This window comes from Anser cygnoides, chromosome 19 (genome assembly GCF_040182565.1).
Source record: "Anser cygnoides isolate HZ-2024a breed goose chromosome 19, Taihu_goose_T2T_genome, whole genome shotgun sequence".
NCBI lineage: Eukaryota > Metazoa > Chordata > Aves > Anseriformes > Anatidae > Anser > Anser cygnoides.
Genome location: NC_089891.1, coordinates 3,943,252 through 3,967,880, shown reverse-complemented (window position 1 = coordinate 3,967,880; position 24,629 = coordinate 3,943,252). Strand labels below are relative to the sequence as shown.

Sequence of the window (24,629 nt, the reverse complement as noted above, 5' to 3'; positions counted from 1 at the left end):
TAAGACAACACTCTATTCGATCTGCCTTGCTTATAAATTCAACAAGATTAAATGATTCATTTGGGTGATTTAAGGGTTTCCATTTCCATGTAACTAAAAACCGAATAAATTTTAGGGGGAAAAAAAAAATTCAATCGCATACACACATAATAGAACTGTGCTGTTCCGTTATGCAGTTAAAATATTCCAAACCAAAGATATTCAGATAGAGAAACGTAATTGCAATATACTCAGCAATTCAGGGGAAAACGTAGAATGTTCTCAAGTGCTCCAAGGAGCCTGTATCTTTGAACCAACAGCATCAGGCTTTGAAACAAAAATGCGTCAGATTCATTTTTCAAAGACTTGATTTTACCTTTCTTTTGTAAAGAGGAGAAAAAAAGCTGAAGTCTTGTAGCAGCAGTCCTCACTGTTTAATTATTACACAGGAATACACAAAAGCATCCAACTAATTGGCAAAAGTTTCAACATCCCGAGTTCTATCGATCTTTCTTCAACATCGAGTATTCATGATTGTTCCGGGGGCCACACAGAAATACTACGGCACTTCTTTGTACAGTAATTCTTACTGCAGATCAATAGGGGCACTTTTTCCTTGTTTTCAGCTGCAGTGAAAATGAACGAAACTTGGTTTGTGTTCTCAACTGCAAAAACTAAAACACCAGGCAGACTGGCTGCACTGAAGATACGCTGGGAAGCAATAACCGGTCTATCCTATTTAGCCTTCCCTGAAATATTTTCTGACCTACTGACCTTCCTGTTTGAATTCAGTCTCCTGCAGAGCTTTGAATTCTAAATGCTGTATAACCTGACCAGCTCTATATAATTATTTTTTACCTCTTTCTAAACACACAATATAGATAGACATTTTATATGTATGTTACATATATATATGTACAATGTAGATGTACATTATATAATATATATGTACATCTACAGTAGGTTAAAATTATATGCAGACCTATATATTCAACACATACTGTAACCTTTTCTGGAAGCCATGATCAGTAAACACATAAGGGAATGCTGCATCCACAGATAGCTCCGTTCCAATTGTACTTAAGGGGAATAAGAGCAGACAGAGAGATTAGAGGCTTGTTTGTGCAGCAAGGAAAGGATTCAAATTAATCCTCTGATACTACTTCAAGTGAACGATGTACCAGAAGTGAAGACCAATATCCAGTAGCAATGATACAAGATGATGTAATTAGGACTTTCACGATGGACATGAAGTGAACAGGACTGAGGATGCCTCCCTGTCAGACCCTATTTAGGGCTCCATTAGCCTGGTTCAAACCATTTTCTACTACCCAGTGCAAACTGCTATCATTTAAACCACAGATATATGTACATTATCTGGCAATAGCTGAAGTCCCCTATCCCAGAGAAGGGACGAACCACTGAGCTGAGGCAGTTTCTACAAGAATGATCCCAGCCCACGGTGAACGGTCCATCTCGCTTCAACACTTGGCACCGCTGACAGCACTTGCTCCATGTGAAGACCAAAGAGTGAGAATTGGACCACCACGTCATGAGCTCAAGAAGCACTTACAAGAAATCTGCTCTAGGTCTCTGTACATGAGACTGTACAGAGACTGTACCACTGTACCCATGAATACTGTTCACCATAGCTGTGGTCTGGAAAGTTCTGTTCCTTTGTGCCCCCACCCCTCCCTCCAAAATAAAAGGAACTGATCCACACAAGTGGGACCCACATAAGGCTTCCAGCCTAGCATATAATGCTGTCTGGACAGCGCAGACAGTGGCCCAGCATTGGCATGTTCATATGCAATCCTCACTGTAAGGATGGTTTTCAAGAGCACAAATGAAAATAACATTAAAACATATTTCAAACACAGAACATAAGTTTAAGGTGCAGACAAAAACACTTCAACAGTCTGAATGCTTTACCTTTCCCAGTAGTGAGCTTCCTGTTGAAGTCAGCTGCTACAGAAATGAAAAAGTGTTCAAACTACCTATACATAATAAATAGGACAGGCTATAGTTTTAACTTCTGCAGTATAATCTAAACTATACTTCCCTCAGAAAATACCTTGAAATCTAGCATGCCAAATTTTCATATTTTAGAACAGGTATGTGATTTTGGGGGCATCAAATTCTACATGATCATGAACAAGGTGTTTTGTAACTGTCCCAACTGTGACAATAATCCCTCACTACTGTCAAATCAGACTACACAACTGTTCACTGTAGAAACTAATACGGTTTAGGTAACGCACAGCAGATTTGAGAGACCACATTTAGTGGGTGTTTTTTTGTTGTTGTTGTTTTGAAACTGGAGGAGGGTGGAGGGTGTTAGAAAAAGCCAAAGCTAATCAGTTGGTAAATTACGTGGCAGGCTGTTTAGGGAGCAGATAAACAAAATGTGGACAAACTGATGGATAAAACCAGCAAAACATCTAGCCCCCTGTTCATCACGTACAGGCACTGTCAGGATGCCGTAACAGAGAAGCAGCTTGCACAAAGGAAACAAATTCTCGTCATGAAAACAGATTTACTTCTAAACGACAAAATAATGTGTACAGGAGAGACTTAGGTAGAAACACTTAATTGCAAGGTTATCCAACTAGCTTATTCATTTACCAATGCAAAACACATGTTAAGAAGAGTAAAGAAAGTATGAGAACATTGGCAAACCAACTTGTGCAGACAAAAAACACATTACAGTAATAAATCAGTCTTAAATTCTAAAATACGCTTTTTGAGACTTTAAAAAAAAACAAAGATACCCATGAGCTATTGAAGTTTCCTGCTTTATGCAGTGAAATTTGATTCTTTGAAAGTGTGAAAAACTATGAAGAACCTATACTCACAGAACGTGCACTGAAAACGAACAAAACCCTCCATTTATACATAACTGAAATGTAAATGCCAAGCATCTATCAGAAGACACAGATCAAGTCACAATGACCGATTTAGCACCTTTGAAACAGTTCCTGCTAGACCTGGCTGAAAGAGCAACACTCCAGTTGGAAACACAGCTTTGATGGAACTGGAAGACTCCATAGGTGCAGGTCAGCTTAATCAGCTTTTGACAAAACAGCAATTTCTGAGTAGTCATTCACAAAATTTATTAATTCTAACAGCCCTAAAGAACAAAACTAAGGTACAGAATATAAGAGAAAAAGGAATGGTCCTAGCCTATCCTTCTAAAATTCACTTATCTTTCCATTAGGTTCCTCTCCTGAAGGATTTTTACAAGCTCCAGTTTTCAAACATGCCTGACTAATTGTTTAATGCAAAATAACTTCAAAGTGATCTGTTAATAACTGGAAACATTTGCAACCCATCCCAGCCTCCCACTTACCTTGTCGATGTGGGGGTGCCAGTATTCATCGTGCGTTGTCTTGGCTTCACTGCTGTTTATTCGAGAGAAGAACGTTGGCTTAGTCAGGTACATGGCGGAAGAGCTGATTCCGAACACCTGAGCAATCTTTTCTTGAATTCTCCGTCTCACATCACTGCAAAGAACACAACACAGCACGCTAAATGTTGAAACAGTGTAGAGGCCCCATTTAAACAGCGATGCGCCTCTCCTGATTCTTCTGCATTCTCCTTCATTCACTGTTATTGCTTCCTCAGAGCTAAGCTTCCTCCTCAGAGAGTAAATCAAGAGAAATGTATACCCATACTCTCCCCCTTACGTTGCCTTAAATGACTAATATCTAGTATAGCAAAGAAAAAAAGAATCTGCAGTGTTTTTTGTTGTTTTGTCCTCTTTTTATTATCATCATTATTTTCAAAATCTTAAGAAAAAGGAACTATTTGTCTCCTGTGGCCTAGATTTGAAAATTTCTTTGTGTAACCAGTGTGTTTTCCGATGGAATTCTATCACAGTGTTTATTAACTAGTGAAAAATCAAAGAGATTAAGTTAGTTTACATACATATTTTTAATCCAAAGCAGATGACTGGAAATGTGTATGTTCATAAAGGGCTGCCTCTTGGGAAGCACCTTCAACTACTTTTAGGATAGCTGTAAACTAACAGATGAAGTCTCAGGCCCATGAATTCGGGGTTCTAGGCCAACGTATTCATTGATATCATAACCAGATTTTTATTAAAAAGGAATACCAAGACGTTTTTCCCGATTATTCTGAAAGTTTCAACCAAGATATTCTCTACCTTGGCTATTCCTGTGTTTCTCTCAGGAAGCACAGGGAAAAGAACAGGTTTTTGTTCCGCTGGATTTTTTTTGTTGTTGTTTTTAAGATCATAAAAATAGAAGATTAATAATCACACATGCTTCACTGCAGAGAACTGCTTATATAGCAGCATCCTATGTTGTCTTTCAGGACAGAAAACTGCATACAGACCTAGACTAGGGCCATCACTGCGTCAGCTTTAGTTCAGTCAATTTTAAAGTTCAGCTTTTAAAGGGAAAGGACTTCCTGATGAGTCGCAAAATCACTGGCAAATCCCACCAGTAAACACACACAGCTAGCATTTAACTCGGAGGAAATTAAAACAGCAGCAACAGAAAATGCAATAACACAGTGAGATAAAATGAAAATGTTTTATTTTAAAATCTAATCCTCTGTGTTCCATAAAGTCTTAATGGACTGTTTTCTCCCAATTTACCACATTCTTAGCTGTTGTATTAGTCTTCCTTTTCTTCCTTCCCAAGTGCTTCAAAAGCACACAAGAACGAGATACTTGGAGTAAACACTCTTCTGAAGTTTTGATGGAATTACGTTACTAGTTTTGCATCTTTCTGTGTCAGACATTTCTCTGCTGGATTGTACTGAACTTCGGCACAATTTACAAGAAACCATTTCCCAAGTATTCCCCTGGGGAATTCAAACAGTGACTAACAAGAAGTGACAGAACTAAAAACCAGACCTAAGTGTTGGACTGTGAAAGGCACCTTTTAAAGACAAGGACCAAAAAAAAGGCTTAATTACTCATCCTGTTCACAGCTTGTCCCCAGCAAAAAATAATCAATAACAGACATACAGTTTGGATTTTTAACTTGTCTTAAAATAAGACAGGTTACAAAACGTTAAGTTTTCAGGGGTCAATTCAAACTGTTTTAGCTGTGAAATATGAAAACCATTAAATTTAGAGATGAGATTTTCAGGTATTTACACAGATGCAAAAATTGAGGTTTCAAGTTGAGAGCTACAAAATGGCAGAGTTTTGTACAACTGACATCAGGAAAGGATCTGTGGTCCCCAGTCCTTCCTCTCATGCCTGTGGGTATCTGATCTTTCTGTCTTCCCTCCAAGAAGTAGGACTTCAACAGAGGCTGCCTTATGCTTCCCAAAAAGCATCAGACATAGCTACTCATTTCACTTCACCATGAATTTGGAGGAATCAGGCACTTTGAACAGCCCAACGGAAGAATTAATAGACTAACCCGCAAATACTGAAGAAGTCTGTTCCCCGGCTCTGACACCGGGTGGCCAGGAGCATCAGCCAGCTGGAATGTATCTGCAAGTAGCTGTGCCACAGTCCTGACACAACTTTAAATCTCCAGCCGTTGTACTGCTCATTAAGCAATACCGCTTCCTCTTTTAGGTTGATTCCTTTCCCACTTTCAAACACTTTCTATTAAGATTTGCTGCCTGGTGTTTATAAGGCTCCGTGCTAAAGCCGCACTCCTCTTTGAGACGTGCAACAGCTTCAGGCAAGATTGGATGTTTTGCAAACCAAGCAGGAAACAAAGCTCTCCTCAACACAACATTTTTGTCTCCTGACACACAAAAACAACCACCAAAAGCCTAGCTGGTTTGGACTGGCCAGTGGGTTATCAGAAGAAGAGGAAAACAAGCTCAAAGTTGAAGCATGCCGCAAAGAGAAAGTTAGCACATCCTTCTAAAGAAACTTGTTTCCTGTTGATAAATTAAGCAGGCAAGGGAAATGGGGAGAAAAGTAATGAAGTAGTTGAGGTGACAGGTTTAACAGCATAGATTTCGCTTTTATCCTGGTCTTGTGGAAGCACCTGCCTTCTGCTGACCTAGCAATGACCACGTAGCTAGCCTCTGAGTGTGGATGCACACTGCTGGCCTCTTATTGCCCTGTGTGCTACTGGCTTCGAATATTGAATAAACTGCAGATTTCCACTGATACTTGAACAAATAACCCATATTGCAAAAATTTACTGGAAATAAGCTCCAAACAGCAATACCTTTGAGTGTCTAAATGCTTTTTCCTGCTTAGTACATATCATACTGCTCAAAATACAGCGAAACTCCAGGAAATTCCTAGTTGAGCCAGCTCACGGATGTTATTTCTGCATGTAGGGTGTTTAATACTCACTTTCTAATAGTGTGGGATGAGACAAAAAAAAAAAAAGGATGTAGATCCTATAAGATAAAAAAAAAATTAAAAGATGCAAAGGAAGACGGTTCCTCATTGCCTGTGAATTGCCAGCAGGAGTTCTCATTTCGTCAAATGTAAGCAGCTGCAATTCAAAACAAGTTTTAAAAAGTAACATAATGAACTTAATACTTAATGGGGGTGGGGGATTAAAGTGCAGAACAGTGATCTGACTGGGAAACATTGCATCACACTATTGCAATTAATGACATGGAGATCTGAGCTTCTAGTTAAAGTAAAAAAAGTAAAAAAAACATCCTCTTACAAGTTAAATGCCAAAGGCAAAGCTAACTGTGCCGTGGAACATAAGCTTTGCAGGGTGCTTTCCGACAGCTTTGCCTGCCCTTCATTTCACACAGCCACATTTACCCCACCACAGGAGTCATTAGCAGGTTGACAGACTTATCAGTGCAAACACGAACTCTGCATCATACTCCATAAGGCATCTTGTGTCTTTCTGCACGGAATGAAATGGGAATCAAATGTTTACTTTGCTGTATAAGCAAAGACACATCTTTGTTTAGAGATCAAAATTTTCCCTAAACTACTACAGAGCATGTATCCAAACATATGCATCTATGTACTTCAACTCATTCTGTGCCCAGTTTATGCCAAATACTGCATATAGTCGTTTTCAAAAGTGCTAATAAAGTCACTCTTCTTAGCTCTCTTAACTCTTAACTCTTAGCTCTCTTAACTCTTCTCTTCAGCCTTGGCAAAACAGGCTAAGGCAAATTTCGGTTCAGAAAACACTATCAAGGAAGCAATGAATGAGCCCAGTGCGATAAGAATGTAAACATTCATTTTCATAAACACTGTTGCCATTCAAACTGCTGAGGGTCTAACCTGGTTCTGATCGGATGTACTATACAGAGCTCTGCTATGGTGATAAGTATATGAGTACCGAATCCAGTCAACAGTTAAGTAAAGAAAAATTAACTCCTCCCAAAACTTGTCAGCAGCAATCGTACATTTTCACAGAGTCACTGGAGGATATCAAAATGCACAGTCAGGCTTGGGGAAAAGCAGAACACTCACTAAGAACAGCATATGATCACCTTGTATAAAAGTAGTATACAAAATCTGTTTTGTAATCAGAGCAATCTGGAAGAACAAAAAAAGAAGAACAGCCAATAAAGTACTTAGAAGTATAGGAGAACATAGAACCTAGGAGAAAGGATGTTCACTAGACTGCGGAGCTTCCAGATTAACATACCAGCAGCTACATAAGCAAGGACTGAGAAAAAGAACTAGAAGTGTCACGTGAAAATTTCTGCAAGATACAAGTTCTGTCAGACCAGCAAAAAGAATGCACTGTTAAGAGTCACTGTGGAAAGGAAGATTTCAAGCATGGAGACAGGAACATTCACAAAGCTCTGTGAAACCACCCAACTTCCCTAGCCCACTGTCCATGTCTCTGCCCTGTTCCCAGTGAAAAGCACCAAAGGCAGCAGAAGCAGGCAACGTGATGCCCTTCTATATCCAGAAAGTTCCAGCAGAAGTCAAATGTGCAAAATGAATAAAGGGAGAAAGAGAACTATTAGTTCCCCTTCTGCTCATTCCATGTCTGTGCCTTAATAAGTTATAAAGTTTTTGGAATAAATCTTTGATGATGGCATTTTCTGCTGAAGTCACAACCTTTAAAACAAGCACGCAGATTTAAAGGTCTCTCTTCTGGATAAAGATGCATCTATTATGTGAAACAAGAGGAATTGCTGTAATATGCTTGTCAGGTGGAGGATAAAGCATCAGCCTAGAAAGCATAATTGATTCTGAAGCAACATAATTCTGACACAGACAGTTTAGAAACCAGCCTCCTGGCTAAGAATGCCTACTCGGATTTGTTATTGTTGCAATCAGTAATACTCAGACATGAATTACAACTAGTTATATCTCTCAAGAGTGTATTTTTAAACAGACCTTGGTAGGTAAATAAAAGTAATGAAGATAAATGCTCCCAAGAATAGCTTAAATCATTCATGAAAGACATAAGGCACTACAGTCTGTGTTAAGCACTGCCATTAATATGAACAAAAGCATTTAATATACGTTGTATGGGATTCATATCCAGCAGTCTGAAACATCCCCTACATTGGCATGCAAAACCAATGGAATACTGATTTTCCCTAGCAGTACTCTCACCCCACAATATAAGGGTCAGAAATGTTCGATGTTTCCATAACTCATATGAATTTCTGTTCATGTGAAATACATATTCTGCAGTAAGACACCACCTCCCCATACACTTGCATTATTTCTGCAGATTCTTCGATCTTCTGTAGAACAGCAGGCAGCACAAAGACTATTATTTTCACATTACTCCCCACTATCTTGGTGAGGCAGAGACTATTTTTCTTTACGCATTTGAAGTTCAGTAATAGTCAGTGTCACATTTTCCTGATGAGTTGTGGGACAGAAGTAAACACATTTGAACAACGGTCATCTATAAACATAACGGTATTTAAAAATGTTTAGGCTAAGTAACAAAAATAAACTGTATTTGGTTACTATTTAAGACAAAATTACTATAACTAATAAAATGAATAAGATATGCTGGGTGTATGGAATATACCTATCCATTAACGTATTTGGATACTTCATACTACTTCCACCACTAGAGGGAGGTCAGATTCCTTCACGAAGGCAAGAAAAAAGGACAAAAACGGCAAAAAAACTTTAACTTTAGACTTTAAGATGTTCAAGCCAGGTATGTTTTAAATTATGAGAAAGCAACTGAAATGCTTAACTAAAGATTTATTGTGTCTAGTCAACAAAGAATACTTGTTCCTAAACTCTGGCGACACACCTTCAGACACATGGAACTCGTTCTGTTTGTTGTCTTCGTTAAGTATATGAGCAGGTCTACAGGAAAGCTAAAAGTATCAGATGCCAAAGCTATTACATTATAGCGCTACTTCATATTCTGGCTTCTTAGGGGGAAAGTATGCTCCGCTTTTCAAGCCAGAACATTAGTAATTTGAAGTCCTTCCACTTCCTGCTTTAGCATTTTTAATGTTTTGCTACACTTCGCCCCCAAAAAAACAAGTTCCTGATGTGATAATAGCATAGGACTGTCTTTATCATCTAATGCAACATCTCTTGGATAACAGATGTGAAATACCAGTTAAAGTATTTTGCATCTTAGCTGACGTGTTCCAGCAAACAACCGAAGAACTCAGATAAGCAGCTCTCTTCTCTTGCAGGTCTGCAGGGTTGGCAAATGCTAAAACTGGGCATCAACCCAACCCCTCAGGCTGCAAGTGAAACATGGGGTGAGGCCATCATCGGATTCCATTTACACCGTCAATATTAGTCTGACATTGGTGATGGAGCTAAATAACACCAACTGCTTTAAACTTAAGACATTGTAATTCTCAGAGATTACTACTTAGAGCTACAAGTTCAATTGCAACTCTGAATCCATCACATAGGACAAACCCCTGTCAGCTTACACTCTACAAAAAAAACAAGTTGTATTTTGTAGTTCATCCTACAGTTATTCAAATTTTTTACCGATATAATGCAAAATCCTCTTCTGTGAAGATGTCTTGAATTTTGTCCCCAAAGTACCTGAAAAATGAATCAACATACTAAAATGGGCATTGCTGAATCACACTGCCCAAGTCATACCAAGCTGTATTCTCTCCCCATCTGTGCTTCACCCACAACCCACGTATTAAAACACAACTCAAAAATCCTACAAATGTTTGTGTGAAATTCCCAAAGCATTGCTCAAAGATCAAATATTAAAAGATTAAGGGATCAATATACAGCAACTGATAACAGAATTCCCCAAGCATGAAAAATGTCCCCTCACACTTCATGAAACAAGCACGTGGATTCAGATTTTTAAAAACAAGTATAGATTACTTGATTTCTTCCACTGCTGACAATCTATAGACTGTAACTGTAAAGGTAGGGAGGGAATATCCACCTAGAAGAATCACCAAACATATTATTTGCTGGTACAAGAAGAACTCTAAAAATAAAGGTAATAATAGCTTTCAAAGAGCCCAGTTCAACATAAGGTATTTCAAGTTTTCATGCCACAAAAGCTTTTCAACTAGCCATGGAAACTGTGATGAACCTAACCAGTTCTACAGCTGGTCATTCCTAACCCCAGTCCACAAGGCTTGAGAAATCTGAAAAGGCACAGAGTACTGAAGTTGTAGGGTAACAAAGGCAGCAAGTCACAGCCCGACTTTACCTGTACAGATTAACAAAATGCTTCCCCAGTGAAAGAGCTCCAGAATGCAAGTCCAAAATTGATGCCTGGGAAAGGAAACAAAAGTTAAAAAAGAGGAAGAAGCGTGAGAAGGTTTTATCATTATTTATCGTTGACCTTCAAGAAATATCCCAAGTTGGATCTCATTTTCCATACACTCCCAAGCAAAACTATTAGTTTCTAGCTTTCAGGTCCAAAATATTAATGCTTACTTTACAACTGCAAGCCTCCCTCGGTTTGTTCTACAAACTAACAAAAGATTAAGGTACCATATGGCTAACGCACAGGACTACTATTGCCGACATTCAAATCCAACATACAGTATTGCCAGTCTTCCATGGACTAAGGGTAAGACACCTTGTTCCTGGATCCCTTCTTGAAGACATTTCCCTTCCACACAAAGATGACTAATTTTCCAATATTTGTGAAGTGCTCAAATAACAGCACTAATATTTAACTTGCCCAACGTTTATTAAAACTTCTTCACAATGAGTTCCTGTATACTTCTCATATTTAATACAGACACAAATGTCTGCTTAAAAGAACAACTACAGTTCTAAAGCTTGCAGAGCCAATTTTTTTTTCCAGTGTCTAAACTGCTGTAAAATAAAACCAGGGAGTGAAAGGTTTTTATATATGAAAAAAATCAATCAATTTCTCCACTTGATTCAAGCCAAATGCTTCTGTTGAGCTCCAGACCAAGCTAAAAGATGAGTATTCAGATTTGCTATGATAGAGAGCTACCTCTCAAGACCCTAAAATATTTCCCTGAATTGATAGAAGTACACGTTTATATGTATTTTGTGGACAGCAAGGGACATATTTATTTCCTTATTTCCCATCAGTTAAACGGTATTTAAAAATATACCTTCTTAATAGCAGCCTTATTTTCTGCACTGAAAATATCAAATAGCAACAGTTAATTAACCTGACTGGCACCAAAATTAGAATGACCTCTTTGATGTACAATATCCTGGAAAAAAGCACTCTCATCTTCGGATCTGGCAGCTCTTGATGCACCACATACCATTCACATTATTCTAACAAAATCTAAACAATAATAGTATGACTAGGTGAGCTGCCTGGAAAGAATGGTAACCTCTGTCTTACCAGTAAGAAGGATTTCTGGGCATGGCTGGGACAGTACTCGGTTTGATTTGAAGCCACTTTGTATTTTGACCCAAAAGCAGACAGGCTGGTGAACAAGCAGCCCAAATCATCAGTGCACTTACATGTCAGAGCTGCAGTGCATTCACCCCTGCCCTCAAAGCACTTTTCTCTCTCCTCGTCTGGATCATGTTTGGGGAAGACAACCATGACAATCTGAGCAAAAGAAAACTGCTGTATGCTCAATTGCTTTGAGCTTCAAAACTGAAATAGCGGAACTCCACAAAAGTCTCCATTTAAAAGAGATATTGACAGCCTTCTTTTAATGTACATACCCAAATCACTTCACCTATCCCTGATCCTTTAAAAATATGTAAAGTAACAAGCTATTTAAATGGACACAGCATGAGCTTTTCGGACCTCCCATTCTCACTGAAGTTCTCCAAAGGCTGCAGAAGACTGTTACAAAAACAAGTCATCTTACACTCATCCAAGAGCAGCTCTTGTAATAAGCTTTACTAGAGCTTCAGAAGTAAAACTTGTTCGTTCAGTTCCTCAAGCTGCAGATGATCACAGTGATGTGGTAGAATCCAAAATGGCCAAGTGGATCAATACAAGACTCCCCCAAGAAGTGGAGATATTCACAGCTGAAAAGGTAATAGCCAAAGTACAAAGCCAGATGAGGAAGACTGAAAATGAAGTCTCGAGAAGATCGAATATTCCTCAGGGTCGTTTCAGACAGGGGAAAACATCCGAACGCTAAATGTAGACGGGGAGTTGATTACATGTGAGCACAGAGCTATTTGTTTAACAGCTACCTTGGAAAGAAACTGAAATGCATTTATTTTAGCCTCTGCCATTTCAGAACATTAAATATTTTCAGCACCATTTTCTACACTCAGAATACCACCTCGGTGGAAGCTTCTGTCAACACCGTTACTTCAAGTTCAGCTGCCTGATCAGGGTTCATCAGCCATCAGTAGTTCAGGTCAATGCTCCCCAGTTGAAAGCTCTATAAAGTTTATCTAAAGATGGCAGGAACAATGCAAACACACATATTCACACACCTATTCTGAGAGATGGTTACAGAACTCCTACAGAAAGGAAAATGAACTTCCTTTAAAAAAAAAAAAAAACTACAACATACGTTCGTTTGGACCTTAAGTATCGTTAGTCTCATATTCTCCACTCTCTCACTGCAAGAGAGATCCAACAGTGACATGGAAACAGCCACCATTTCTCAGCATATAGCAAAAAGGATCAATTTCCCTGTCTTGCGGAGCATGACAGGCCCTTTCTTCGATCCCCAATGAAACAGATTGCCAACTACACGTGCACTGCTACAGTGATTCCACTTCTACCTTCACCCCTTAAAAAGCTTTAGGTGGGACTCTGGAAGAAAACAGCAAAAAAAAAAGTGCCCAAAAGAGAATTTTTCAGAACTTGCTTCCACTTGCCTGCAAAGATGCCTGTAGAGCTCAAACCCTTCCCCACTCCTCCTGTGGGAACACTCATGCATACGAGCTGAGAAGAGGGAAAAGCAACAAGGGCTCTCCATGGCCACCCTTCCTGGGCAGCAGCAAACCTGTGGTTCCTGTGTGCAGCCATGCACAGGCTCTCAAAAACAGTAACGCCTTTAAACTCCATTGGAATCGGAGTAGAGGGACAAGAGTTACATCCTTCAGGTAATGCCTCTTAAGAGAGACGCTGATTAATTGATGACCTAGATGAGGGGATCAAGTGCACCCTCAGTAAGTTTGCAGATGACACCAAGTTAGGTGCGTGTGTCGATCTGCTCGAGGGCAGGAAGGCTCTGCAGGAGGATCTGGATAGGCTGGACCGATGGGCTAAGGTCAACTGCATGAAGTTCAACAAGGCCAAGTGCCGGGTCCTGCACCTGGGGCGCAACAACCCCAAGCAGCGCTACAGGCTGGGAGATGAGTGGTTGGAAAGCTGCCTGGCGGAGAAGGACCTGGGAGTACTGGCTGATAGACAGCTGAATATGAGCCAGCAGTGTGCCCAGGTGGCCAAGAAGGCCAACAGCATCCTGGCTTGCATAAGAAGCAGTGTGGCCAGCAGGTCTAGGGAGGTGATTGTCCCCCTGTACTCGGCTCTGGTGAGGCCGCACCTCGAGTACTGTGTTCAGTTTTGGGCCCCTCGCTACAAGAAGGACATGGAGGTGCTTGAGAGAGTCCAGAGAAGGGCGATGAAGCTGGTGAGGGGTCTGGAGAACAAGTCTTATGAGGAGCGGCTGAGGGAGCTGGGGTTGTTTAGCCTGGAAAAGAGAAGGCTCAGGGGAGACCTCATCGCTGTCTATAGGTACCTTAAAGGAGGCTGTAGAGAGGTGGGGGTTGGTCTATTCTCCCACGTGCCTGGTGACAGGACGAGGGGGAATGGGCTAAAGTTGCGCCAGGGGAGGTTTAGGTTGGATGTTAGGAAGAACTTCTTTACTGAAAGGGTTGTTAGGCATTGGAATGGGCTGCCCAGGGAGGTGGTTGAGTCACCATCCCTGGAGGTCTTTAAAAGACGTTTAGATGTAGCCCTTAGTGATACGGTTTAGTGTAGGACTTGTTAGTGTTAGGACAGAGGTTGGACTAGATGATCTTGGAGGTCTCTTCCAACCTAGACGATTCTATGATTCTGTGATTAATTATGAGACAAATGCAACCAATCATCATACAAAGTGCTGGAGGCGCAGCTTATTACTGGGAAACTAAAGCAATATTTGGCTGTGATGTCTTACACTAGGTAAAGAGTAGACACAAACGGTCCCTCCCCAGCTTCCTAGAGCGAGGTCCAGACAATCCCACCATGACAATAAGAGAAACAAAGGGAAGTGAAAGATGCACTGCCACGCACGAACTGGCAGCTACCCCTACCAGGAGGCGAGGCAAAAAGGAAGGAGACTCTGGGGTCTCAGCAGAGGTGTGTGGAAGGATAAATACCATGCAGAGGCTTTACCTTCTCCCTGGAAAATTCAGAAAGGACAGCATTTTGAGGACTTTAGTTTGGCTGGGAGGGTTGAAAGCAGAACAAGGAGTGATATTACCTGCAGAAACACCGTTCTGTGCGTGGGCCCACATCAGACACCCTTGTCTGACATCACAGTTACATATGTTGTTTGCTTCCTTCAGTCATTAAGAAATGTAATTTTCCCTGCAAAAAGGAATTTCAGGTAGCTACTCCTGCCAATTTTGCAGCAACACAGGAAGCAGAGGGCTGCAGCTGACTGGCTGCACCAAGGTGCTTTGTTTTTTCTTTTCCCCTCCATCAGGCTTTGTCTAAATGCCAATAGCTTTGATAGTAAATGAGTCAAGTTTATTTACACTGGAGAGGCGTTATGATGGCAGCACTCACAAAGATGTGAATGAATGAGTCATGACTAAGCTGGTAACGCAAGCAGGGAGTGCATGCAAGAAAATACTAGGTCGGGAAAAAAAGCAAAGTTCATTATCTTTATAAAGAGGGGAAAAAAGTAAGTTGAGAAACAGCAAGAGAACGAGTGCAAATGACTTGCTGTGAAAGAGAGAACACGGTGAAAAAGCTATTTTATAGCTACAGAGACAGAGACCTACATGGCGGAGAGGTACAGCACTGGAAGGTGCCCCTGTTAAACTAGTTAAACTAGAAGATTACAAGCGTGTCTTCTAGCCTCAGCATGTGCATGAGCACACGAGTGTGCATGTGTGTGTCTGTCACACACTAGTCTAGGAGCAATTATAAAGGAAGACAGGATAGGAAAGAAAGCTCGGCATGACAACTAGGACATGACTCCTGGGAGACTTCAGTAATTCAGATGTTGGCCAGGACTTCCTCAACACAAAAGGACGAAGAGGGAAACCAGGTTTTGCACTACACTTCAGTCCTCCGAGGAAGCCGAAAGAGTAGCAAACAAAGGGAGAAAAAGGTGTTAGGAGTAATCTGGGAGAATAAAAACACAGTCTGCACCCCAGTAGAAATCTGAAGACGTTCCACTTGGAATAGTGGAGAGATCAAGTTGGCTAAAGAAAGAATTAAAAAGAAATAAGGAGCAGATGTGAGAAATTATTAAAGGAAGTTCTAAGAAAAAAAGTTAGTCTTAGAACAACAGACATAATTGGACAGAATTATCCAAACACTCCAAAGTCTAAGAACCTTAAAGGAACAAGCTAAATCTAATCCAACAGAACTGAAGCTTAGGAGGCAAAGGGGTAAAGTCGCTGGATGAAGTTAAGACTAGAAACATTTTGTATGCTATGCAGATGAGAGATTTGAAAATAGAATAAAAGGCTTAAACAAAGAAAATAGTTTCATCTACACATCATCAGCACACACCAATCATTATTTAATGAGATCTGGGAACCAGGACTGCACTACCAGAAGCAGATTCATTCCATGACATGGGGAATACAAGAACACAAACTGAATAAGAAAAATACAGAACTGGGGATGAAAGAAAAATAAGTAAATATGAGAAATTAGATAAAGAGTCTATATTTAAAAGGTTGTCCTAAACGTGATCCCCTAGAAATACTGTTCAGCTCCCATTTTCAGCGTCTTTGAGATGTTTATCCACAATTTTGGATAAGGCTTCAATGCAATACTACACAACTCTTCTTGCACCTTTCCCTAAGGAGTAACAGCACGCAGTAACTTTCTCACATTCCCACATCACAAGAAACGTGAGAAGATTTGGATCACAGCCCAGATCTCTCTGAGACCAACAGCAGTTTACTACAAGAATCTTTTTCCCCTGGTTTCCCTCTCCTTTAAAAAACTACAAAATGATGCTTCCAGAGTGATGTAGATGACAGCTGTGTATTTGTCTGAGATTCCAGCTTATTGTCCAAGTAACCCAGCTCAGGACCCCATGCCCAGCTCTGAGCATTGGGCAGCCGCTCACCTCCCTTCAAGTCTCTTCCAGGAGGTCTCTGGACATTTCCCCAGTTTGCTGGCCCCAGCTCTCTGTAATCCAAATCCATGAACCTGTCTCTGTGTCTCACACTGCCCTTCTTAATCCCTCTTTGTGGAAGTCTAATGACAATCACACGCAGGTCCCAAAAGAACAAGGCAGGAAACAGCCTTGACAGCACTAATGACAGGAGCTAAGCAGGAGGTCCCAGCGGGCTGAGTAACCTAGGCAGAATGGCAAATTATGCAACCACAGAACTGAAAAAATATCCAAGAGACGCTGTCTGAATTGAATAGGGAACGTTAAATATTGTAAAGATAGTTTCAGATGGGCAACACCACCTAAGTTGCTTAGTTGTGGGGTTTTTTTTCCAGATCTTTTTAAGCAGTCACAAGGACATTAAAGTCTCTTTTTTCCACCCCACAAAAATATTTATCCTTTTCTTGTACTAAATGCCCTAATTCAGCAGAGGCCTTAGTAAGTGTTTATGTTTACAAATACAAAACAGTTTCTGTTCATACACAAAAACAACCTGAGAACAAAAGGGGAGAAGAAATTAAGAGAAACACATGAGATAAAGAGAAATTGTTGTTTTCACTTTTAAAGAATGTAATTCAAAACTCTGCTTAAGATGTTACATGAGGCTTTTTGTCACTACATGAAACCAATCTTTACACGATAGCTGTGAATCAGTTTCTCAACAGAAATCAAACTTGTGCAGTTCAGCTATAGCAACTGGTTCCAGATGCACCCAACAAAATCAGTTCAAGAGAAGAGATAAAAATATTAATGAATAATAGGCAATGTGTCAACAGTACTGCAGAAGTCATGAATTATCGTACTAGCAAAAGCAGTAATAGGACAAAAAAACTATTTTCCAGACATTTTTCCCATATCTAAGCGGAAGGAAAAATTCTGTATTATCTCCTCTCTCCTCTAGCCCCCAAAATGCATTTATAATCTCAAAGCTCACCTTGGAAGTAAGAGAATGTAAAAAGTAACAGGACACTGCTCACCCCTCCATCAGATCCTCCCAAGGACAGTCCTCTCTCTGCTATTCTGCAGGCAAAACAATAACCTCAGATGAGAAGTGGAATCGGATTACTTTGTCCTTTAATATCATTATTTACAGCATACAACTTCCCAGTAAGGGTTATTTAATGCATCAGATATATAAACCAACTGAGTCGGAAATAGAAGCCACCATTTATCTGAAAGTCTGAATCACGCAGCCTGACATGAAAATAGAGTATCTGCATTGTGGAACATTTCTGAACTTGTACCCCTTCCATAAACACCCACAACACACCCAAAACCACTGACTTTCAAGTACATTCTGGGCAACATTGAACATAAAACAAACAAAAACACCACAGAACTTGATCCTTCAGGGCAGTACAAATAAACCTACATAATGTAAAAATACTTTATCAAAAACAAGACTCCAGCCAGAATTTGAAGTCAAAGGGCCAGCCTAGAGAACAGCTCTATGCCAGCTGCACATCAGATGAAGCACTGAGAATGTTACAGTGATATTCCCCTTACATAATCACCAAGTGCAAATCACACTCAAGGAGGCTGATAACTCTTCTACATGAAGAATCTGACAGTGTCCCCTACTCTTTGATTAAAATTCACCACTTTGTGCTCATAGAGGGTCAGCACCAGCTCATTACACATAAAGCGATGCAACTGAACAGAGGTTGATGTTGTTTCATTCCATTTTTAAAGGCCAATTGGAACAGAAGGCTAAGTAAAAATTGTTCAAATAATGTTAGATTAAGAGAACACGATTTCTTTTATTCTCTACAACCCATACACCCAACAGAGCTAGGCAGACTCCGTGTGAGAGAGAACAGCCTTCACTACAGCAGAAGAGGAAAATGGCTTTAAAATCCAAGTTTAACGCTTTAACCAGTTAAAACCATCTCCTTCAGCTAACAAGCTTGGTGCTACACCTGAAATACTGGCACCCTGTCAGCACGGCCCTGCTTCTTCTGCACATTACAATTCAAAAACTAAAAGAAAAATTACCTACGGATTCTTTCAGCTTCCTCCCTTGTTATTACTGTATCGGTTACACCTCTTCCACATTTCCTGGGAGTGCACCCTGCAACACAAAGGGAAAAAAGAAAATTATCATCTTTCCAATAAAATCACTTAAAATCCCTTGCTGAGAAATCTAACCTTTGATATTAAAAGCTTGTGGAAAAAGGCCAACAGCAAGAATTATGGGTGAAGAATACACGATGAATTCACTACATAACTATGCTCTCAGTCATATGATCTGAATTTTTGGGTAGACCTGTGTGGAGCCAGGAGTTGGACTCGATGATCCTTGTGGGTCCCTCCAACTTGGGGATTCTATGATTCTATGTAACTTCTTATAAAACTAGAAGTCTGGTCCCCCAGCCTTCAGGCAAGAACGATTGTTAAGATCAATTCTGAGCCACTACAGACCTTGGGATGCTGCATTTGGCACTTCTCTGGGGAAGATCCATTTATAGATGTAAAGTTGCACAAAAGTTTGAAGGAATGCATTTGCGGACATCTGCCAACACACTTTACTGCTGCTGAACTGAACTCCTCTTCAAAGATTATTTGATCATCAAAACAAAGGAAAGAGGCAAAGCACTACTGGGAGAGGGAAAAAAATCACCTGTACAAGTCAAAAGCGTCAGTCTGCTCTGATCGAAAGCAGCTAATGATAACAATGACCACGGAGTGATGGAACGAAATCTTGCCACAGCACAAGAGCTTTACAGGAATGCACACCCTGCCTTATCGGACATGTTCTGGCTGCCTCAAGCACACCACAAATCCCTCCAGTCACACCAGAGCTTCGGGAGGAGAGAGAAGCAATGAGATGATGACGTGTGGGAGAAAAGGCTGAGTGCTGACAACAACATACCGAACTGTGCACATTTTTCCTTGCTCAGGAAAAGAAAATTCACTTGGTTGACTTGTGTTTAAATTGGAGGCACCCACAGCAGGCAGTGCTTGAACCCTGAGGCACCCGAAGCACGTCCCTCCCTTCACCAAGTGCACCTGGGTGCACACATACAGCCCGCCCTGCTCCGGCTCCCCATCCGTCATTTCCAGACCCCAGTTAGTCCCGAACCCAGATCGCCGTCCTGCGTCTGTCACCGTGAGGGCAGGCAGCCAACACTGGGTCCCTGAATGCTCCAAAAAGAGATTTTTCCTCCTAAGCCACTGGAGTAAAAATGCAGCAGCAGGTGAAGGTCAGGAAACCAGGGGGATTACAACCCAGACAAGTCATCGCGTTTTCTGACTACCGGCAACAATTCCCTGAGGTCAGCTCAAGCAAGAATCAAATTCCAGGGAGCACGTACTAAATTATTTGAAGACAACCTAGCAAATGTACAATATAAAATAACGCTGGAGATTATGCTGCCAACCATCCATACGGCAACGGCAGCACAGAACCCAGCACTGTAAAGAGGCTGAACCAGAACCACTGCTCCCCACGTCACTTCTCTTCTCTTGACCCTGTGAGCAAAAGGACAAAAAAGCAGAATCAAAGCATGCTGTTCTTCAGAAACAGTAGTTTTGAAATTTTAAAAGAGAGACAGAAAAAAGCTTCACCACGAAAAATGCAAAAATTCTGTCAGCAACCTGGTGGTGCGTTACACGTTAGCCGACAGCACTTCACAATGCAGTACCAGCCCCAAAGGCACACAGTTCAAACAGACAAAAACCCACCGGGGCTTTACAGGGCGAAAAGTTGCTCTAAGTTTCACATTTGGAAGGGGAAGCCTCTATGCCTGTTTCAGGCACATCACATCCCCTCTGCAACCAGAAAGGCTAGACAAAGCTTTTTGGGGAAATTCTATCGTTTTCCAATCTTGCAATTCCAAAAATTGAACGTTTTCCAACTAAACACTGCAGACCTTGCAGTAAAAATGCCAACAGTGGAAATGCAATGTTCCTTTGGAGCATGGGACGTAGCTGTTCTGAATGGTAACAAGTAGTGGGCAGCAAACACTGCAAGCTATTTCTTGGCTGCCCAAAACCAAAAACGTACGCATCTTATACTGCTGTGCCATAACGGCAGTGGCAGATTAAAATCAGTAATTCACTTCTGAATGCCAGGCTGAAAAGCAGCTCAGGAGCTTATTGAGAAGGATGAGACATCTCTGCCTCCGTGCTGGCAAATATTCAGCCAGAGTGGGACAAACGGCCGGGGCAGTAACAGCTTCCATCACCCAATTTTAAACTTACTGATACGCCTTCAGAAACAGCCCAAAAGGAACCAGTTTGCGTTCCCAGAACTGAAAACATTTACAACACATGTAGGTAGCAACCATACGATCCACTCACAAGATTTGCAGAATAATTACCGTTAATTACAAACCACTTAACAGACATATTCCACCATTTACCTAACGTTCTGCTGGCTATAAAGATGTCAACAAATTTGTGAAGCACAAGTTTAGAAACACAAGGTTCCCTTTTTTTTTTTCCCAATTGTCCTGTTAAAAAACAGGATTGAAAAGGACTGAGGTAACTGACTGATACAAAAATGAGAAAGGAGAAGTTCAGAAGAAAGCTGAAAACAGAAAAACAACGAAGTTGCCTCAGCGTACAGAGACAAAGGATGGGAATGACCTTCCTTCTGTCATCAAAAAGGACTTTTTAGTGCTTGAAAGGCCAAGAAAAATTTCTTAGAGATAAGGGAAAGCACGTGTTCAGGGACAGAAACGGGGAAAAAGTACACTCAAAGGAAGTTTTCAATAATCCAAGGCAAGCCTATCTAAATAGAGTTTTCTTTGACTGACACCCTCCAGAAAGGGCACAAGCAAAGACTTGTGGTTTCAGAAGAGACGTGTGCTCTGTTTCCAGCTGCAAGCAACAACATGGGACTTAACTATTTAGAATGGCTGGTACAACAGAGCCAATATTTAGCAAAACCACAGCTTTACAGAAGACAACTGTCACACGTCTACACGCTCTGAGAAAAGTGACAAAGACACTGGTGGAAGCAGGAGGTGCTCTGACAGACACAACTGAAGCCTTCCCAACCTGAGGAGAAAAACAAAAAGATAGTCCAGCATAAGGTCAGTCAGGTGCTGACAGCAAGGCACAAACACTGGATGTAAGCTAAGGAAAGACCAGAAGAGCCTACCTGTTGGAAAAACAACGTTAGCACTAAGAAATGTGTCATCTTTGTCATCTACAAAACCACCACGCATGAGAGCACTGAAGTGTTAAGAGCATACTCTGAAAAGCTGCACTCAGGAGAAATTCAGTGTAGAATTACAAAGCGTCCAGTAGCTTCTGCAAATCTGTGCCTCATAGACACAAAATCACTCGTTTATCTAATAAGCTTCTCAGCTTTGGATCCCAGAGTGGTTTTTTTTTTCGGTCAGGGTGGAAGAGGCACACCCTAAACCACGCAAAAGCCCAAGTTCTCCCTGCAGCCCCCGTTCCCATTCAGCACACAGAGCGTAACAAGGGGATACAGCGCTCCAAGCACTTTTGCCCTCTGCTTAGCAGAGGTACTTGCCCAAGCAGCATTCGCTTTCAAGACCGGGGTGATTCTCAAGAGGAAAGAGCCCCATCACAATGCTCAACTAATGCAATCCAGCTCCAAGCGGGACAAGGAGAGGCAAAGGCTGCTTGGATGACATTCCCATGCTAACACCAGCAGTCCAGGCGCCTCCACTGTACACATTCTGCTTTCCACATCAGTTGATCTAGTCTTTGGAAAAGCATCTCAAAGCTTTCTCTGGGCAGCAATCACAGCTGCTTTGTACCTTGACGCAACATGTCAACACAAACAGGAGACTGTGCAGGTGTTCATCAGACCCACTAGAAGCCACGGCAGACTTAAGTGCTCAACCATATCTCAGGCAGCTGAAACTGCCAAGGTTTGGCTGCAGGGTTCAGAACACAGATGAGACTGTTCACAGAACACCCCATCTTCTGCAAATATAATCAGTGAAGTGCTCGGCCGCTGACAAATAACAGATTTTATATGTCTGTGAAGCATGTTTACTGCTGAGCCGTACCACGGAAATAAGAACACTGCTCTGTGCCACCAATTCTGGTGTCTGTTGAAGCAAACTCTCAGCTCAGACTGGTTCACTGTGGGGCAGGGACAGGTGCACAAACAAAAAGCTCATCTGAGCTATGGCAACTTTACTGCGAGCATCAGACGCTGAATGACGATGGCAACGTGCCTCCTTCTGACACAGAGCCAGCAGCTGCGGATGTCAAGCCAGAGTGAAGACAGAATTAAAATCTATTCAGTGACAGATAGAAAGCTATTTCCAATGAAGTGATTGAAGCTCCACAGCCGAATCCAGTTTGGCAGAGAAGCACAAGCTGCGTTTTATTCCTGAGTTATCAGCAGCCCCCGTGCAGAGCAGGGAACAGCGAGGCTCGGCCAGCTCTTCACCACCGCCTGGCGGATGCTGAGCAAAAGGCAGGATGAAAAAAAACAAGAAAAGTTCAGCACAGCTTCAATTACCTGCTAACACAACAGGTGTTCGTACATTTCTGATACCACTAACACAGATCTCTTTCTGAAAGTATAATGCATGGGAACACATGTAAAAGCATCTGCTAGAAAATAAAATCAAACACACAATAAGCTAAAGAGAAACAAGCAAAGATCTACTTCAAAAGCCCAAATGCATTCAAAAATGACCCCCTGCCCCTTGAGCCTCCATTACATTCCTGGATTTGATGCCAATCGTATCGGTCATTCCGAGACAAAGCCAGGAGAGGTCACACTGCACCCCAAAGTTGGCATTTGCAGTCTGCTCCCCATCACACTACAAGAACAGAGAACACATCCATCCTTCCTCCTCAGCACAGGTGTCCTTCACGTTCCTTCCTCATGCTAAAAAGAACTCAGGGGCTGCCAAGACCACAAGTCCCCAGCTAAGAAAATTGCTCTACCAAATCAGAGAAGAAATCAGGTTTTGCTGGTTTGGGACATTTCTTTTGATAAGCCAAAGCCCTGGTAGCAGAACAAGGACAGTTTCAGCCTCAGTTCAGTTATAAGTACCACATCTGCAGCAACACTGCAGATTTCCCTGGCCTTGGGACTACGGAAATAAAGCCAGCAGGCACTTATCCTTATGGTAACTGCAGAAAGTTAGAACAGAACATATGTATTCCTGTGTTTAGAGCCAAGAAGTCCTCCTACTGAGGAAGCCCTCTTACTAGCAACTTCCTGACAGCCGTTTGCTTGGCCTCAAGAACACTGGAGATGAAGTCTCCAAAATGGTATCAAAAGAACACTGGAAAAGTCTTTCTGACCACAGGCTATGCACCATCTTCTGTTTTGTTATCAACCTTGTGACCAGCAGCTCCAGGACCAGCCACCTGCAAAGTGCCGGGGCAGTTACCTTGGGGCAGCGCATCCAGGCTGCAGTTTGAACACCTCCTACCAGCACTGGCACCCGTAGAAGAACAGAAGAACTGGAAGTTGTTCTTTGTCTGCTCCAAGCAGCTTGCTGCAGCCTCCACGTTGCCTCCAGCTTTGTGCCAGTGCATAATTTGTCAGCCACATGACGAACCAGATAAGAAAACAGGTTTGGCTACCAGCTATCTCAGAAAATACTATTTTTTTTTCTACATGGAATAGTTCACCATTCGAGTTCAACACACAGCTAGACTTACAAGTAGGTTGACAAAAAGCAAGAACTGATCTGCCTTCTGCCAGCAGTGCCACTTCAAAGCATTCATCCGGATACACTTACAAATCTGAAGGGTATCATCATAGCTCTTTGGCTGCAGGCGGCGAGTTAGAATCACTGCTTTTCATCAGAGCAGATGAAAGTCTTGTGTTTCTCTAGAAGATCCAACATCAACATTCAAAAGAACCACATGTCAAGGAAGGCAAATACCATTTCAAGAGAAAACAGGCTCAGCTGGGAGACCCAAAGACGGAGGAGATGTGCTTTGCAGGCAGCATCACACATCTCAAAACAAGAACATCAGAAGCTGGCATTTGTGCTATCACCGCATGCTAGCAGCACAAACAATATCCTAAATTAGTTCCACTTCATCCCCTGTACAACATTTACAAACTC

At 41.5% G+C, this 24,629-nt stretch overlaps 1 protein-coding gene across 1 annotated transcript in view; it reads right to left on the bottom strand.

Moving 5' to 3' along the window:
* The window catches only part of OGFOD3 (2-oxoglutarate and iron dependent oxygenase domain containing 3), a 43,389-nt gene extending 19,284 nt beyond the window's left edge, over positions 1-24,105 (bottom strand). The window contains exons 1-6 of the mRNA XM_066980147.1: positions 23,943-24,105; positions 18,598-18,673; positions 17,580-17,622; positions 10,548-10,612; positions 9,854-9,910; positions 3,329-3,482 (exon numbers count right to left, since the gene is read on the bottom strand). Of these exons, the coding sequence (XP_066836248.1) occupies positions 3,329-3,482; positions 9,854-9,910; positions 10,548-10,612; positions 17,580-17,622; positions 18,598-18,673; positions 23,943-24,090 (543 nt within the window). The 5' untranslated portion in view covers positions 24,091-24,105. The remainder of the gene's footprint in view (positions 1-3,328; positions 3,483-9,853; positions 9,911-10,547; positions 10,613-17,579; positions 17,623-18,597; positions 18,674-23,942) is intronic.
* Positions 24,106-24,629: the final 524 nt, after the last annotated feature.